This window comes from Solea senegalensis, linkage group LG2 (assembly GCF_019176455.1).
Source record: "Solea senegalensis isolate Sse05_10M linkage group LG2, IFAPA_SoseM_1, whole genome shotgun sequence".
NCBI lineage: Eukaryota > Metazoa > Chordata > Actinopteri > Pleuronectiformes > Soleidae > Solea > Solea senegalensis.
In genome coordinates, this window is record NC_058022.1 from 36,168,617 (window position 1) to 36,184,707 (window position 16,091).

General features: G+C 43.9%; 1 protein-coding gene across 1 annotated transcript; it reads right to left on the reverse strand.

Moving 5' to 3' along the window:
• Positions 1-1,490: 1,490 nt before the first annotated feature.
• Positions 1,491-15,074, reverse strand: obsl1a (obscurin like cytoskeletal adaptor 1a). The gene is made up of 24 exons (XM_044020027.1): positions 14,695-15,074; positions 12,347-13,557; positions 11,459-11,989; positions 11,064-11,369; positions 10,711-10,977; positions 9,897-10,172; positions 9,701-9,815; positions 9,449-9,609; positions 8,998-9,273; positions 8,626-8,901; positions 8,270-8,545; positions 7,885-8,160; positions 7,528-7,803; positions 7,154-7,423; positions 6,807-7,073; positions 6,369-6,638; positions 6,011-6,277; positions 5,230-5,496; positions 4,522-4,634; positions 4,254-4,407; positions 3,622-3,783; positions 2,956-3,060; positions 2,612-2,878; positions 1,491-2,324 (listed from the first exon to the last, which is right to left on the reverse strand). Exons 2-24 carry the CDS (start codon positions 13,491-13,493, stop codon positions 2,047-2,049), a joined length of 6,603 nt encoding a protein of 2,200 aa, XP_043875962.1. The 5' UTR covers positions 13,494-13,557; positions 14,695-15,074; the 3' UTR covers positions 1,491-2,046.
• Between the last annotated feature and the right edge of the window lie 1,017 nt (positions 15,075-16,091).

Here is a 16,091-nt window from a genome sequence, read left to right on the forward strand (position 1 = left end):
CGTTCATTAGAGTCTAAAACAGATGATATTTCATTTCGGGTGTGTAACTGAAACAGATCTCGATCCACTGGTTGTGTTTAAAGAATGTTTTCATAACTTTATCAGTCTGCCAATTTAAAAACAAACTGCTGTTGCCTTTCTCAATTATAAACACACAGAAAGTCAATCTCCTTATCGATGACACAGTTAATTTACATATTATTATTGTACTATCTTATATTTTAAATTTACACTGTTGAGGGTTTTAGGTTAAGTTTGTGTGAGTATTCTCAATTAAGGCTTTCATAGACATTTTTGAAAAGGCTGCTATTATCTGTGCTGCTGCTTGCCAACTGTAGTGTTAATGAATGTCAAGGTTATGGTAAGAATATCATTGTAAAAGCTTTCTGTTATTATTTACACACAGCAGAACATGTTCATTCTGTTGCCAACAATGTGTTTCTTACATTTTAATCGCATACATCTTTGCAGTATTGTTCTATCATGTAAATATTATGATCTTATTTTGAAGCTTTATATTCAACACAGCTGAAATTGCCTCAAGTTGTTGCTTTCTTAAGTTGTTTAAGTCACTGTACTTTGTACGTGCGTTTATTTATGCTTTGTTTATGAGCCTGAAACTCAAATAAATACAAATAAAATTACCTCTGAGTGCAAAACTGCTTTTCATGTTTAAATTATTGATTTAGTTTAGGTTTTATGTGTAAGATACACGCGAGAGCCCTCTGCAAATACAGTAGAACAAAGTTTTCAAGTGTTGTCGTAAAAAGATTTAAAATATTTTTTTCCAAAAGATTAGGATCAGTATTTTTCATTTGAATTTGATGATTTTCTTGATTATTGTATATTAATATTATTATTTTTATTTAACCTTTTAATAATCTTTGACTCCCGTCGCTGCTTAAATTGGTGGAATCCTCCTTTAATTGGTAAACTGACGCAATTTGTTTCTTTCGACCAATCAGGAGCGGTTGCTGGGCAGAGTAGAAGCAGTCGACCAATCAGCGTTTAAATTGAGGACGTTTGCGGGCGAACAGCGAAGGACGAAAGAAGAAACTCTGAAAAGTGACAAAAAAAACCCACAAACAAACCTGTTATTATCATTTTTAGGTATTTCTTTTCGTCACCTTGGTTCGTTAATTCCACAAAGAACATATTTACTGAACAAGTTTGGACATTCGGACACATTTTGGTGCAGTTTGGACACCAAACGCACCTACGTATCAGGGTAAGGCTCACGAGCTAATGCATTAGCGACTAGCATTAGCGTTAGCTGCTTATGTTAAATTACGTTTCTGTTTTTTAACTGCGTATTTATTTTACACTGGTATTCGGAACAAAAAACACATTCTTAACATGTGTTAATGTTTTAAAGTGTCTAGTCTTATCTATTGAGAAATGTTCTTTTTGAGCGTGTTTGCATTCGTGAACTGACCCATTTTTATCACAAGGACATGCATTAGTTTCATATTGTTAAAGATAATCTCCTGGTTTTTAAACACATTTTATTTTTATATCACCCGTAAAACACTTTAATATAAAGAACATGTTTCTTCGTTTCATGTCATCATTTAGCACTTTTTCTTACTCATTTCATACTCTTAAATGTATGTGTTTAATGATTGAAATAACAAAATATAAAATTATTGTAGCATAAGTGGCAAAAGAAACGTTTTTTTAAAACATGAAATACACGGGAAACATGTGGACATGTGTGCTAATGGAATTGATCACAATTTTTTCAATATTTGACTTGCCTGTATATTTAATTAAAATGTTGGGGCTTTTTATTAGAATATTGTGACGCAAATCCAACTTGGAAAATAAATATTATCTGTAATGTAAAAAATGGGAAAAATTTGACTCAAGAAATTCAGTATCCCTCAGGTTTAAAATACATACTTTGAATTCAATTTATAAAGTAACTCAACCAATCACAGGAAAAAAAAGTTCAAAGAGACATTCAATTCCATTTTTTTCCAGTCACTTTCTTCATTTTCGTCCTCAGAGTCACTTCCTGTCTTCTCTCTTCTTCTTCTTGTTCCTCTACTCTGGCAGAACGCTGAGCGCTGCGCTGCTCTTGGCCTTGCCCATGGTGAACCTGACCGTGCCGCTCATGTCTGCGCTCGTGTTCCTCAGCGTGAGCTTGTGAGTCGCCCTGCGGCTCTCCAGCCGCACACATGGACCCGAGCGAAGAGTCTCTCCATTCAAAGTCCAGACGGGAGGTTTCTCTAGCTCCAGAGACACCTCGCACTGGAAACATGCTGACTCATGCTCGCTCACCTCCACGTCTTCCAGCTCTTTGACCATCACGAGTGCCTGGGCTGCAGCGGCATCATGGGAAAGATTTACAGAACAATTATTCATAAAAATATATCAAATATTGGCACTTTGTTCACAGCTCACTCTCACTAAAATCGATACCAGCTTGTCTATGATATCTTAAGAACATATGTTCACATCTTTATCTCACTGTTAGACAGACTTTTCCAACAGGAAACTGAAGTTTGTAAACCTCTCACTCTCATGTTTATATGTCAGTAGCTCATACAGCCACACTTACTGTATATATAAACCTTCACTGTTCGTTTAAACTAAGCAGCCATCTTACCTTCCACCATCAGCTTGGCCTGGCACGTGTGCTCCCCAACCTCGATACTGTAGCTGCCCTCGTCCTCTACCGCCACCTGCTGGATCACCAGCTTATGCAAGCAGTCGTCCACCAGCATGTCCACACGCTCCGAAGGAGCCAGCTCCTCCCCGTCTTTGTACCAGGTGACGTCGCAGCGAGGCGACGACACGGTGCACTCCAGGATCACGCGGTGTTTCTCCAGTGCCGTTCGGTCTCGCAGAGGTTTGACGATGGACACCGGAAGCTCTGGGGGATTATGAGAGAGATTGGAAAAAGCACAATGAAGTGGAAAATGTACAAAATGAACAGTAAAACCAACTCACCTTCCACTTCGAGGTAAGCTGTAGACTCAACGTCTCTAGCCACAAAGTGTATTTCTCCAGCGTCCTCAGCTTTAACATTACACATCAGCAGGAAGTGTTTGGTCCCTGGACAAGGTGGAAGACAGGAAGTTTGACACGTTTGAATCCACATTTGAAGACACAAGTCAAACGGACATAAATCTCCCCATTTTTTGCAGTGCTATCGTAGGAAATACTGACACGTGATAAACTAAAAAATGATTGATGTGCATTTTAAAACCATTACATGGATGAAACAAAGTGTGAGTCCAGGCCACTGATCCCTGGTGGGCTGTGGAGGCACTGCAGGTCGGCCGAGAGAGGTCTTCCAATAACTATAAAACTTTTATGATTAGTTGTGTGTTAAATATAGAAAAAAATGGCAATTTCTTTCGTTAAATAAGGTTAATTGAACTTGACATTTCTAAGTTAAATATGTAAGCAAAATTAAAACTTATTTATGATTAGTTCAGGTTAATTATACCTGATATTTGATAGTTTGTTTTGAAATTATTTGATCTGAAAAGGCCTGATTTAAAATATTATTGTCTGCTTGTCTGTGAAATAACTAAATAATATTTAATTTCAGGTTTTGTTGGGCCAAAAAAACAACAACGTGATAGTATTCACATTTTAGAAGTTGCTGACCTTCAGTGCGGATCTTGATGGTGCTGCTGGGTCGGATCCTGTGACCGTCCTTGTACCACTCTGCTGTCACGTCGTCCAGGGACACCTCGCACATGAAGACGGCGTTCTGGTCCTCCTGGATGTAAAGATCCTCCATATCCTGAACGATCTTTAATGCATGCTCTGAAAGAGATTTAGATGGAAAACACCGGGAGTCAAACACAAAGGTGAGTTTCTGCTTTAAGGGAAAAGCTTAACAAATGCTTCACCTAATAAAATCTATGTCTACAATAACTTCTCTGTCACACCAAACCCCATAGAGAAAATCAGTGATTTTAACATCACAGCACACAGGAGTTAATGATCCTCTGCTGCCTTCATCACTAAGTTCATTTTGAATCCTTTGTTCAGATTTACCTCAGTGACACAAAGTGACCACACGAGGCAGCAGTGGATCAACAACGCCTGTGTCCCTGCGAGCTAAAATCACTGATTTTCTCTATGGGATTTGATGTGGGAGAGTGAGTGGTTGACAAACTTCAGTTTCCAGTTGGAAAAGTCTAACAGTGAGAAAAAGATATTGTAGACTTAAATATAAAATATTATTATAATGTACTGTATATTTGTAAGTAAATGTATGCTCAGCCAATTACCGTAAACCTCCAGTGAACAGGAAGTGCTGACTTCCCCCGTGTCACATGTGTAGGTGCCAGAGTCGCCACGGGAACACTGCATGATCTGACAGAACCGCTTCCGACCCATGGAGTAGATGCGGCAGTTCTTCCCTGGCTTCAGCTCGGTGCCGTTCTTTTTCACAGAAGAAGAAAAAAAGGACAAAGGTATTTCTTCATGAATGTCAAACATGTTACCATAAAATCATAAAATGTTTTTTTTTTTTTTGTTTTCACTATCAAGTCTGACCTTTAGCCACGTGACATCAACGTTTGGCCGTGACAATTCACACTCCAGAGTGGCAGGAAGTTCCTCCTCCACACGCACGTCAGCCAAAACTTTTACCACAGACACTGGTGTCTCTGTCAATTATCAATAATCAGTCACAATTCTGAAGTGTGGATGTATGAGGTACTGACACATTGTCAATGCGAATGTGTGTTTGTAAACCACTCACTCTCCCACACCAAAGCCCATAGAGAAAATCAGTGATTTTAACATCACAGCACACAGGAGTTGTTGATCCACTGCTGCCTCCATCAAATGTCTTATTTTGTAAAATTCAGCATTTGAAAACCCACGTTTGGATTAACATCAGTGACACAAAGTGACCACACGAGGCAGCAGTACACCAGCAGCTCCTGTGTCCCTGTGAGCTAAAATCACTGACTTTCTCTATGGGCTTTGGTGTGGGAGAGTGAGTGGTTTACAAACTTCAGTTTCCTGTTGGAAAAGTCTGTGTAACAGTGAGATAGAGACGTGAACACATTCTTTACATATCATAGACTTATGATCAAACAGATTTTATGTGTAGAGTATTTTGGTAAGTGGCTAAACTCTGGCATTTCTGTAATGTCCTTGCTGACAAACATGTTTTCAACGTCTCTGTCAGCACGTCATGTAAACCTGAGCTCTTCCACTTATTAGGTCTGTACCTATGTCAGAGTCAGTCGTTACCTTTTACTGTGAGCCTGGCAGTGTTGCGGGCCCCTTCAGCAGAGAAGATGATGGTTCCTGTGTCCTCCAGTGTGAGGCCAGACAGCGTGAGGCCGTGGACTTGACCATTGGTGCTTACCCGCCACCGGTTGTTTGGTTTCACGCGAATGCCGTCCTTTTGCCAAATCCCCTCCACGTCTGCGTGGGAGAGCTCCACCTCGAAGGAAGCTGTCTCCCGCTCAAAGGTTTCTTGGTCAGTTAGGCCTTTGCGAATTGAGATTTTACGAGCTGGAGTGGAAGACATGAAAAGTAGGAGTGAAGAATAGTTTGTAGAAATCTGTTTTAAATCAGGTTCAGTGAAGCTCGGACACAAGAAAAATAATCATTTTATCCACTAATCCAATCAAATCAATGTCAGAACATGTTCACGTCTTTATCTCACTGTGAGACAGACTTTTCCAACAGGAAACTGAAGCTTGTAAACCACTCACTCTCCCACACCAGTACAACGTATATTAAGCGGGTGAATAATTTTATGAGGTGAGACTTTTTATTCAGGGGCTGTTATTTTCCTTGTGTCCCTTTTGAGTAGCTTTATTCTCAGGCTGGTTCATACAACTACACTTGAAGAAGCTGAAACTATCTTCAAGGCAGAGCTTACTTTCCCACTGCACTTTGAGTAAATACTGTGATTCAAGGACAAATTAAAGTCATTTAAATCTAGATTCACTTTATCACATTACAAAAACAACACTGAACATGTAAACATTTGCTATTAAACCCTCCACCTGGCCTCACTTACGTTCAACATTGAGCTTGACCTGTGTGCGGTCGTGCAGAGTCTCACAGCGGTAGGTTCCCCGGTCAGACAGAGTCAGGCTGTGGATGGTCAGACTGCGTTTACGGCCGTTCTGTGCCAGCGTATGTCGAGGACCTGGCTGGATGACCACACCCTGCCTCATCCACTGGACCTCGCCACTCTCCAGACTGATCTCTGTTTCCAGGGTGGCGTCGCAGAACTCCTCTGCCATGACGGCGTCCGTTTTCCTTGTGAACATGACCTGAGCCTCTGAACAGAATGAGAAGATACAGAAATAAATGTTCATTCCTAGAAATACAACATTTTCTCTCCCTAAATGTGTTTAGGGTAAGTTTCTTACCCTGAACTTTGAGGCTGGCTTTGCTCACTGTCCCCTCCACCTCTGCTGAAATCCTGGAATTGTCCAACAACTGGCACTTCTTAATCACCAACATGTGGCAAAGCCCGTTCTGTGTCGCCTGAAAACGATCGCCCAGAACGATCGCCTCGTTGTCCATGAGCCAGACCAGCTGCACGTCCTCAGGTGACACCACACACTTGAACGTGGCGTCTTCTCCTTCCAGCACGTTGGCGTTGTAGAGCTCAGTGAGGAACTCTACCACTCGAGGCACTGAAGACACAGTATGTTGAGTATGTTTAAAGTGATCGTATAGGTCTTTTAAAGTGTGGTTGTATGAGACACTGGACTGTGAGCACCCCCCCTTCATTGAGAGAGACGGTTCACATCTAAACTAACCCTTAAATAACCTGTGACCTTATATAATGCAGACATACTCACTCTCTACTCTCAGTGTCGCCACAGTGCGGTCATCTCTGGACTCACACGTGTATTCCCCAGCGTCCTCTCTGCTCAGTCGGTGGATAGTCAGGCTTCGCTCCACTCCGTCCGCGCGAATGGAGAACCTCCTGCTCGGAATCATCTCCTCGCCGTTCTTCAGCCACTGCACGTCTGCCTTTGGCTTACACACTTCACAGCGAAGGGTCACCATGCCGTCGGCGTGGGCCACAGTGTCCTGGAGCGGCTTCACAAACCTGATTCTCATTTCTGTGGCACAATAAAGTAAAATTACTGTGACGTTTCAGCTTAAAATGTGGACGGGTAACAAAGCCAAACTGGAGTTTTACCTTTTACGAGGAGGCTGAAGTGTATCTGGTCTGTGTTGACATCACAGGTGTACTCTCCAGCGTCAGAGCGCCGTAAAGGGTCGATGGTGAGTGTGCGTTTGTGACCGTCAACAAGAGCCCTGAAGCGCTCCCCTTCAACGGGCGTCCAGTCTTTCAGCCAACGCACCTGAGCGCCGTCCTTGGACACGTAACTCGTCATGGTCACACTCTCTGCTTCATAACCCGTCACTACGATGTCATCCTCCTTGTTCACAAACGTCACCGGAGGCTCTTTCATGTAAAAGAAAAAATACAAACACAGACACACACATGTTAGATTTATTTAATTTCACTGATTCTTAACGCGTCTGCAGTTGTATCATCTGTGGCTGTACCTTGAATCCTGATAACACTGATCATCTTATCGTCCACAGCGTCACACACGTACTTCCCAGAATCTGAGGGCCGGACATTTGAGATGATGATTTTCCTCAGTGTGCCGTAGCTCTCGATGTAGGTGCGGGCGTCGCTGGTGAGCGGTGTGTTGTTGCAGTACCACTGGACAGGCGCGTTGGCACGCGACACCTCACAGGCCAGGATGAGGTCGTCGCCTGCCACCATCTCCTGCTGGTCAGGGTCATTTGAATTTCCCACAATGGTCACTGGAGGCTCTGAAGACAACAGAGGAGAATATCACCACATACAAGCCTCTCAGAGAAGGAGAAAAATAATGAAAGAAAAAGCAAAAATACCTTCTACTGTAACCTGGAAGCTAATGCTGTCATCTCCTACATCCAGGAAATATTCTCCTGAGTCTCCATGTTCAGCGCTCAGAATAACCAGTGAACGGAAAGCTCCTTCCTCTTCTTCACAGAACCTCTCGTCGCCCTCGATGCGGCGACCGTCTCTGTACCACTTTGCAACAGCGTGGGCTCTGGAGAGTTCACACTCCAGCACGATGTCGTCAGAAATGAGGGATTTGAGATTTGTCTTGATCTCTGACTTTCTCAAGATCTTCACTGGAGGCTCTGGGGATGAAGAATCACACACTGACTCTCAGTTTAGTGTCACAATGTCACGATCGTTACATAAAAATGGGCCACAAATATTCTCCAAATGCATTTCTTTGCCTCTTACCTAAAACTTTCACCTGGAAATCAACTCTATCATCATCAGCATCACAGGTGTATTGTCCAGAGTCCTTTGGGGCAGGATCGTGGATGGTCAGTCGACGGGTGAGTCCGTCCTCTGTGATGGTGACGTTACTGCTTGCCTCGATTTCTTCGCCGCTCAGCCTCCACTTGACTTGTGCGCTCGGCCGAGACACTTGGATCTCCATTACGATTGGTTGTCCAGCGACACTCTGCAGTTTGTCAGGCGTGTCTTTGGGACGCGATAGTGCCACCGGTGGCTCTGTCATTTAGAAAGGAAAGCATTCACTGAGAACCTGTCTATTAAGTTGTAAAAAGCCACCGGTGTGTTGTCACTCTTACCTGTAACTGTCACCAGGAACGCCACAGAGTCGTCCTCAGTGTCACATATGTACTCTCCTGTGTCGTCCACAGTGGACACCGGTATAACTAATCGGCGTTGGGCTCCCTCCACCTCGAGGGTTAAATTGGCGCCCTCTTCCACCTCGAGGCCGTCTTTGTACCACAGAACTGGAGCGTCAGGCTGAGAGATCTCACAGCTGAGCACCAGCCGCTCTGAGGACAAATGGTTCAGTTCCACCTCTGATTCACTTGGGGAAACAATCCGAACTGGTGCCTCTGGACCGTCAAGAACAAAAGAACCTCAATTTGATGTCAACCAAGTGAATACACACCTTTTTGTCGAGGAAACAGCGGAAATACGCACAAACAAACCTGTGACAGTGAGCTGGAAGAACACGGAATCTCCATCTGTTTTGCAAACGTACTCTCCACTGTCCTCCACTGATCCACAGAGGATGTTCAGCCTCCTGTAAGGACCTTCAGAAAACAACCGGATGTTGTTGTCGCTCTCTTCCACCTCCTGACCATCTTTGTACCACTGCACCTTCCCAGTGGAGCGGGACAGTTCACACTGCAAATGTATCTCCTCTGAGATGTACCTCTCCATCACGACGTCGTCCTGAGGCTCCACAATCATCACCGGAGGCTCTGCAGGAACACAGGCATGTCAGCTCATGTTAATTAAACAATTTTTAAAAAAAAAGAAAAAAAGTTTTTTAATAACCATATTTTCATTGTCTCAGTAAGGAAAACTTGGGTCATAGTCCTGAACTTTAATCTACTGTTTGTATCTCAAATCTTGGACTCAGAAGTGCAGCCTCACCACGGACGTTGACGGTGAAGTCCACGCTGTTGTTTCCTGCGCAGCAGGTGTAGCTGCCAGCGTCTGACGTGTCTGCAGAGCGAATGATGAGTCTCCTCACTGTTCCCTCTGTCTGCACAGTGATGTTGTCACTGGGCTGGATCTCAGAACCGTCTTTATACCTGGGACCACCACAACATAACTTGGTCAAAGTGGTTGATTAAAGAGTGGAAATCATTTGAAATTGAACTCTGGAAAGAATCTTCCAATCACCAAGTGACTTCAGCGTCGTCTCTGGAGACGTGGCAGAGCAGCACCACAGGGTCCAACTCCATGCTGCTTTTGTGGAGCTCGTCTTCATGGACTGGACTGAACTTCACTGGAGGACCTGAAGCACAAAAGCAGATAGATGATGGCTGTGGAAAACAGAAGAAGAATGCACTTTATATTTTATCTGACTGTCTTTTACCTGCAACATCCACGTTGAATTTGACGACATCCTCTAAGGTTTCACACGTGTAAACGCCAGAGTGACACGCATCAGCCAACTGGATCACGATCCTCCTCATGTTTCCGTCTGATTGGATGTTGAGGCCGTCGGTAGCCTGCAGCTCCTCGCCGTCTTTGTACCAGGTCACTTTAGCGAAGGGATGTGAGACTTCACAGTAGAGGACGATGGCATCGCCCGTCTCCACCTTCTTCTCTGTGTCTGCCTCTGACAGAGGGCTGAACTTCAAAACAGCAGCTGCACAAAACGTAAATAAATAACAGACACAAACCAAAAACATGTTGGTGATGTTCACATCTAGTAACTTAAATATTTAGTCCATATTTAAATAACTAAAAACTAAGTTAAGACGTGCTGGTCCACAAAATGCCTACATTAAGAAGTTCTAGTACTCAAAATAGTAAAATGAAGATGTGTTGTCCTGTGTACCAGACAGTAAAAGACCCACTTCAAGAGCTGGTGCAGTGGTATTCTCTTAACACAACAGACATTGACATCTACTTGTGTATTTTTAATGAAATCTTAATTTCTTTAAGAATATTTGTGTCCGGTGACACTGTTCTTGTTTCTTTTCCTGGTTTTATCAGGATTTCTTTTGCTCCATTTGTGTGAAATAAAAGATAGTGAAAATAAAAACAGCAGATTAATTCATGATACATCATAAAACTACTTTAGTTTCTGAACAACAATAATAATAATAATAATAATAACAATAATTAATAGTAGAATCTGTGTGGCAATGGAATCGTGAGAGATTCCATGGCAGAACACTCACGTTTAACTTTGAGCACAGCTGAATCTCGGACTCCGTTGGCGATGAACGTGACCTCCGCCGTGTCCTCTGTGGTGCGAGCGTCCCGTATGAGCAGCGAGTGCTGTGTTTGACATTGTTGTATCGAGTATCGCCCGCCGTGCTGCAGCTGAGCGCTGTTCAGAAACCAGGTCCCGACCATGGAGGCCGACAGCTCAATGGAGAAGCCAGCATCTTCTCCCTCCATGACCTCACAGCTTTGGAGGTGAGTGCGAATTTTGGGGCCGGGAACTGGATAAAAAATAGAAAACAGAACATTGATTCTTCTCAGGTTCATCAAACATTCTTTTTGTTGTCATCGTTGTATGGTCTTTTACCCAGATGGACTGCTTTAGGAAACTCCACGTGACCACTCCGTCCGTACTTGTTGATGCAACACACTCTGAAGCGGTAGTCGCCTTCACACGGCACGCTGTCACCGGACACCTCAGCCGAGGTGGCGCTCTCTGACGTCAGACACTTCTGCCACTCCTGCGAGCCCACTTCCTGTCTCTCCAGCACAAACATGGAGCGGGTGGACGTCTGGCTGTTCGGGGCAGGAACCCAGGTGAGGAGGGCGCTGTTGGGTCGGTCGGCATCCATCTTCACACCAACGGGACAGATGGGGGGACAATGTCTCGACGCTGAAATAGAATTAAAATCATTTGAGATTATGTGCATTTACGTCTAAAGAATCTAAATAACACGTAGAGTAGAAGAAATGCTGTGATACCTTTGACCTTGAGACGTGACGAGGTCTTGGACCTCCCCGCGACAAAGGTCACAACACCCGAGTCCTGATGGACCACGTTGACAAAGACCAGTATGTGAGTTTTGCCGAAAGACTTGAGGATAGTCTGGTGTGTCTCCAGGAGCTTCAGACCGTCTTTGAACCAGTAGACGTCCATGTCGTCTTCCTCCACCTCCACACAGAACACCGCATTCTCGCCCTCCAGGACCTCCAGCTTCCGAGGAAGTTTGCGAATGATTGTACCTTTAACTGAAAGCTCCGCGATACTCTTCCCGCCGTCTGGCATCTCGCACAGATACACTCCGTCATCGTCTGTCTCGACGTCGCGGATGGTGAGTCTCCGTCTGGTTCCTTTCTGCTCCATCCCATATTTACTGCTGGGCATCAGCCTCTGGTCTTCCAGGTACCAGGCGGCAGGAATCGAGTCATCGGGCACCTCGCACTCCAGTACCGCCACATCGTGCTCCCTCACTTCCACGTCTTTTAATGAACGCCTGAACCGAACAGCTGGACCTGAAGAACAAAACAAAGAAGCAGGTACTTGACTCACTTTCCCACACCAAACCCCATAGAGAAAAACTGTGATTTTAACATTACAGAGCCACAGGAGTTGCTGTTCAGTTGTTCAGCTTCAGTTCAGTATCAGATATGCACTTCTGAGTCCATAAAATAAATTAAATTGAGCTGACGTAGATTTGATTTTTTTGTCTTTCGTTAAATGACTAAAATCAGTTTTTTTATGGATAAGATGATTCACTGCAGAACATTCTTAATAATCACTGTAAATGAGTTTGCTTTTGTAACAACCCTATTTTTCATTGTCGTGTGAAGAAAAATCTAAAATCTATTTCCCTATTTGTATCTTCTCACCTTTGACGGACAGGTGAACGGCACTGAGTGTGTTTCCCAGAGTGTTTGAAGCCGCGCAAACATACAGTCCTGTATCATTCTCTTTGCAGTACAGGACCTTGAGTGTGTAGTAGCCCTCCCTGTCCTCAAAGATTAGGTGACGCCTCCCGGCCTCCAGGGGAACCCCGTTTCTCTTCCAGATGATCTCAGGTTTCGGCTTCCCCGTGACAAAGCAGCGGAACTTGGCGTGCTTCCCTTCTGCCACTGCAAACTTCTTCACCGCGGACGAGTTGACGGACGTGTCGTCTTTGACCCTCAACGCGCGAACGCCTCTGTGTTTCGGTGACCACTGGCTGTTGTTGTGACCACTGGAGGACTTTCTCTTGTCCTCTCGCTCTGGAACAGGCTCCACCAGCAGGACGGCGCCAGCCAAGGCCTCGCCGTGGCAGCTGACGGCCTTGCAGGTGTAGACGCCTTTGTCAGGCATGCGTGTCCTATAGATCTTGAGCTGGAACCAGCCGCCGTCTTGACAGCTCACGCTGAAGTGCGAACTCTCAAAGATGTTGTTCAGTTTCTTCCCGTCTTTCTCCCACACCACCTCGGGTAGCGGGTGACCCCAGATCTTGCAAGAGAACGCGGCGTCTTCCCCTCGGTCCACGCGCAGAGAGAGCGGCTTGATGAGGAACCGCGGCTTATCATCAGATATTATACTTGTTTCTTCTCTTTTTTCACTCAACTTTCCTTTCCATTTGTCTTCTACGATTACCTCTCCTACATTTTCTCTACTACAGTTACTGTTTTGCTGTTTGCAGTAGCCGTTCATTTGTCCATTTTCTCTCACTTGTTGCCCCACTTCCTGCGGCCGTGCCTCTCCGTCCACTTTGAGCGAGGCCGCCGCGTACGTCTCACCCACACTGTTCCGAGCCTTGCACATGTACTGACCGGCGTCCTGCGGCGTGACGTCAGTAATGGTCAGCAGATACGCTTTGCCTTCCTCTGACAGCCTGTATCGCCCCTCAGACACGATCTGAACATTCTTACGCTCCCAGATCACGTCAGGTCGAGGGTCGCCTCCGATCTGGCACCGCAATGTGGCGTCTGTGCCACACTGTGCCAGCACAGGTCGAGGGTAGCCCAGAACACGAGGAGCACCTCCAAAAATATCCATGACACTGTCACTGTCTGTCTGTTTGAGTGGAGAAATGTGCTTTGTCTGAAAATGATGGTCTTTTCTGTGATGGAACAAAGAAAAATGTACAATTTAGACGACAAAATCGAACAAAATACTTAACATTTGCCGAGTTTTAAAGGATGTAAGCATGTTTCCTACTGGAGAAAAGACAATATAAGATTTTATCGTGATAAAAATCACTCGCAATGAAATAGTAGTGGTGAAATTGAATGGAGAAAATTGTTTCAATGGCTGATTACTTCACCAATATACAGTAATACAGTTATTTTAAATCTTTAGTCATTCCAGGACCTTGTGATTAATCATGATCTCATTAAAAGGATGTTTGCGACCTGGAATGCAAAACAACACCAGGTTTTCTGGTCTTTTTAGTCACATGTTTTTCTAACTATAGCAACTTATTTTTCACAACATTAGCAACACTTTTTTTTTGTTTTTGGAAAATGTATTTTTTAAGAATAAGTATTTGATTTAAGTTCAGAAACAGTCACAGTTGAATGAGCTTTATTATGTCTTGTTTTTAGTACATTTTCTAAACGCAATCATAGTTGATTTACAAGCAGAAGGTAGGCTACTCCATATAACTATTAACTAAGGTGTTAATCACATGTTTGGTTGTTTAGTTAAGTGGGTTTTGAGTATCGGCTGAGTCACAGCTGGTGCTGTAAGTCATTGAAGAGAGTATTTATAAAGGCGTCCTGAAAAAGACACCGCAGAGACCATGTGTCACACAAACTGTGCAGACGCTCAAACTCTAAAACAAGCAAACTGAAACCTACATCAGATTAAGTACAGTTTATGTCTTTATCTCACTGTTAGACAGACTTTTCCAACAGGAAACTGAAGTTTGTAAGCCACTCACTCTCCCACACCAAAGCCCATAGAGAAAATCAGTGATTTCAACATCACAGCACACAGGAGTTGTTGATCCACTGCTGCCTCCATCACTAAGTTCAAAAAAAAATTTGAATTTGGCATTTAAAATCCTTTGTTCTATTGACCTCAGTGACACAACGTGAACATGTTATTTTTGATAGATTTTATTAGCTGACCTGTTTTGTTAAGAGGCTCTTTTTTGTAATGTTTTCAGTGAGTGCACGCTTGAAAACCTGCAATTTACTTTTAAAAAATGAAATTGTGTTTTTTTGGAAATTTCGCAAATAACAGATAAACTTACCTCTCTTTCAAGTAGATTTCTTAGAGCATTTTGTCACTGTTGTGATGTCAACTTTAAAATGACGTCCTCGATGAGGCTTCTGTTCGTTCATGTGACCCCTGAATCTTCCCTGAATCTCTCTCTGACTCCTTGAAATTACGTCTCTCTTGTGTGGTCTGTGGTTTTCTGTAGATCCTGGATCACGGTTGAAAGGCAACCCCCCTTCCCCCTTGCTCAGTGAGAGTCAAAGAAAGTCAGGGGAAAAAAATCCGAGCTTCCATTCAGAAGTGGAGGTTTGCGGTGTCTTGGTCGCGTTCCATCTGCGAGGCGTCAGGACGTAGGAAATGACCACAGTCTGTGAGTCAAGTGGTGGGATTATGCGTCAGCGCTGATACTGTCATTGTTCGACAGCTACAGAGTGACAGAGAGGCCGCTGGAATGAGGGGCGGGCGACGGTAACTGCTCTCGCAGCTGCTGCCACTGTGAGCCATCGCCTAAAAATACCAGCAGCTTCCATGACAGTGGGCCAGATAAAGTTAGGCTCTCCATTCACTAAAGATAGAGCAGATCTGCTCTGGATCACTCAGCTCTGCAGATAATGTCCACTGTTAGAGCGCGCCAGTGGAAGCTCCGTCCACCTGCTGCAGGCCCTTGTCTCATGAGGTCATGTCCACCCATAAATAGGGTCATTATTTGTCCTCTCTCAGTGTTAGGAAACGATTTACACAGAATGAACAGAGGACAGGAGCTGCAACAGATTCAAAGAAAATAAGTTATTCTGGTCCCAAAGACAACAGCTGATGTAGATTTTCAAAATGTCTCGCTAAAACCTTTGTGTTAGAGTTTCACAGTGTTTTTGTCTGAGGTACTGACTCCAGTTTAAGACTATGACATGTTAAGAATATATTTACGTCCTTATCTTACGGTTAGACAGATGTTTTCAACAGGAAACTGAACTTTATAAACCACTCACTCTTCCACACCAAAGTGAGAAAATCACTGATTTTAACATCACACACACAGGAGTTGTTGATCCACTGCTGCCTCCATCACTAAGTTCAAATGTCTTATTTTGTAAAATTATGTTTGAAATTCTTCGTTCAGACTTATCTCAGTGATGTAAAGTGACCACACGAGGCAGCAGTAGACCAGCAGTAGACCAGCAGCTCCTGTGTCCCCACAAGCTAAAATCACTTTCTCTACGGGTTTGGTGTGGGAGAGTGACTGAGTTTCCAGTTGAAAGGGGTTTCTTAAAATATGATTCCCTGCTAATTTTTAGAAATATGTTTCAGTGAGAATGTGAGGGGGAAAACACATTGGTTTGAATTTGTTTTTGTTTTTTTGATTAGTTTCCATTTGATTTAGTCTAGGACCTGCTCTTCCTACCAGGAGGCGGCTCACACTTGTTCTCGTCCTGT

Excerpts from the sequence above, each read along its gene's own strand:
- obsl1a (XM_044020027.1), bottom strand. The coding sequence starts at position 13,493 with ATGGATATTTTTGGAGGTGCTCCTCGTGTTCTGGGCTACCCTCGACCT. Across the intron at positions 7,804-7,884 it reads CTTCCAGGTTACAGTAGAAG|AGCCTCCAGTGACCATTGTG; the intron begins GTATTTTTGCTT and ends TGTTGTCTTCAG. Across the intron at positions 4,408-4,521 it reads TTGATGTCACGTGGCTAAAG|AACGGCACCGAGCTGAAGCC; the intron begins GTCAGACTTGAT and ends TCTGTGAAAAAG.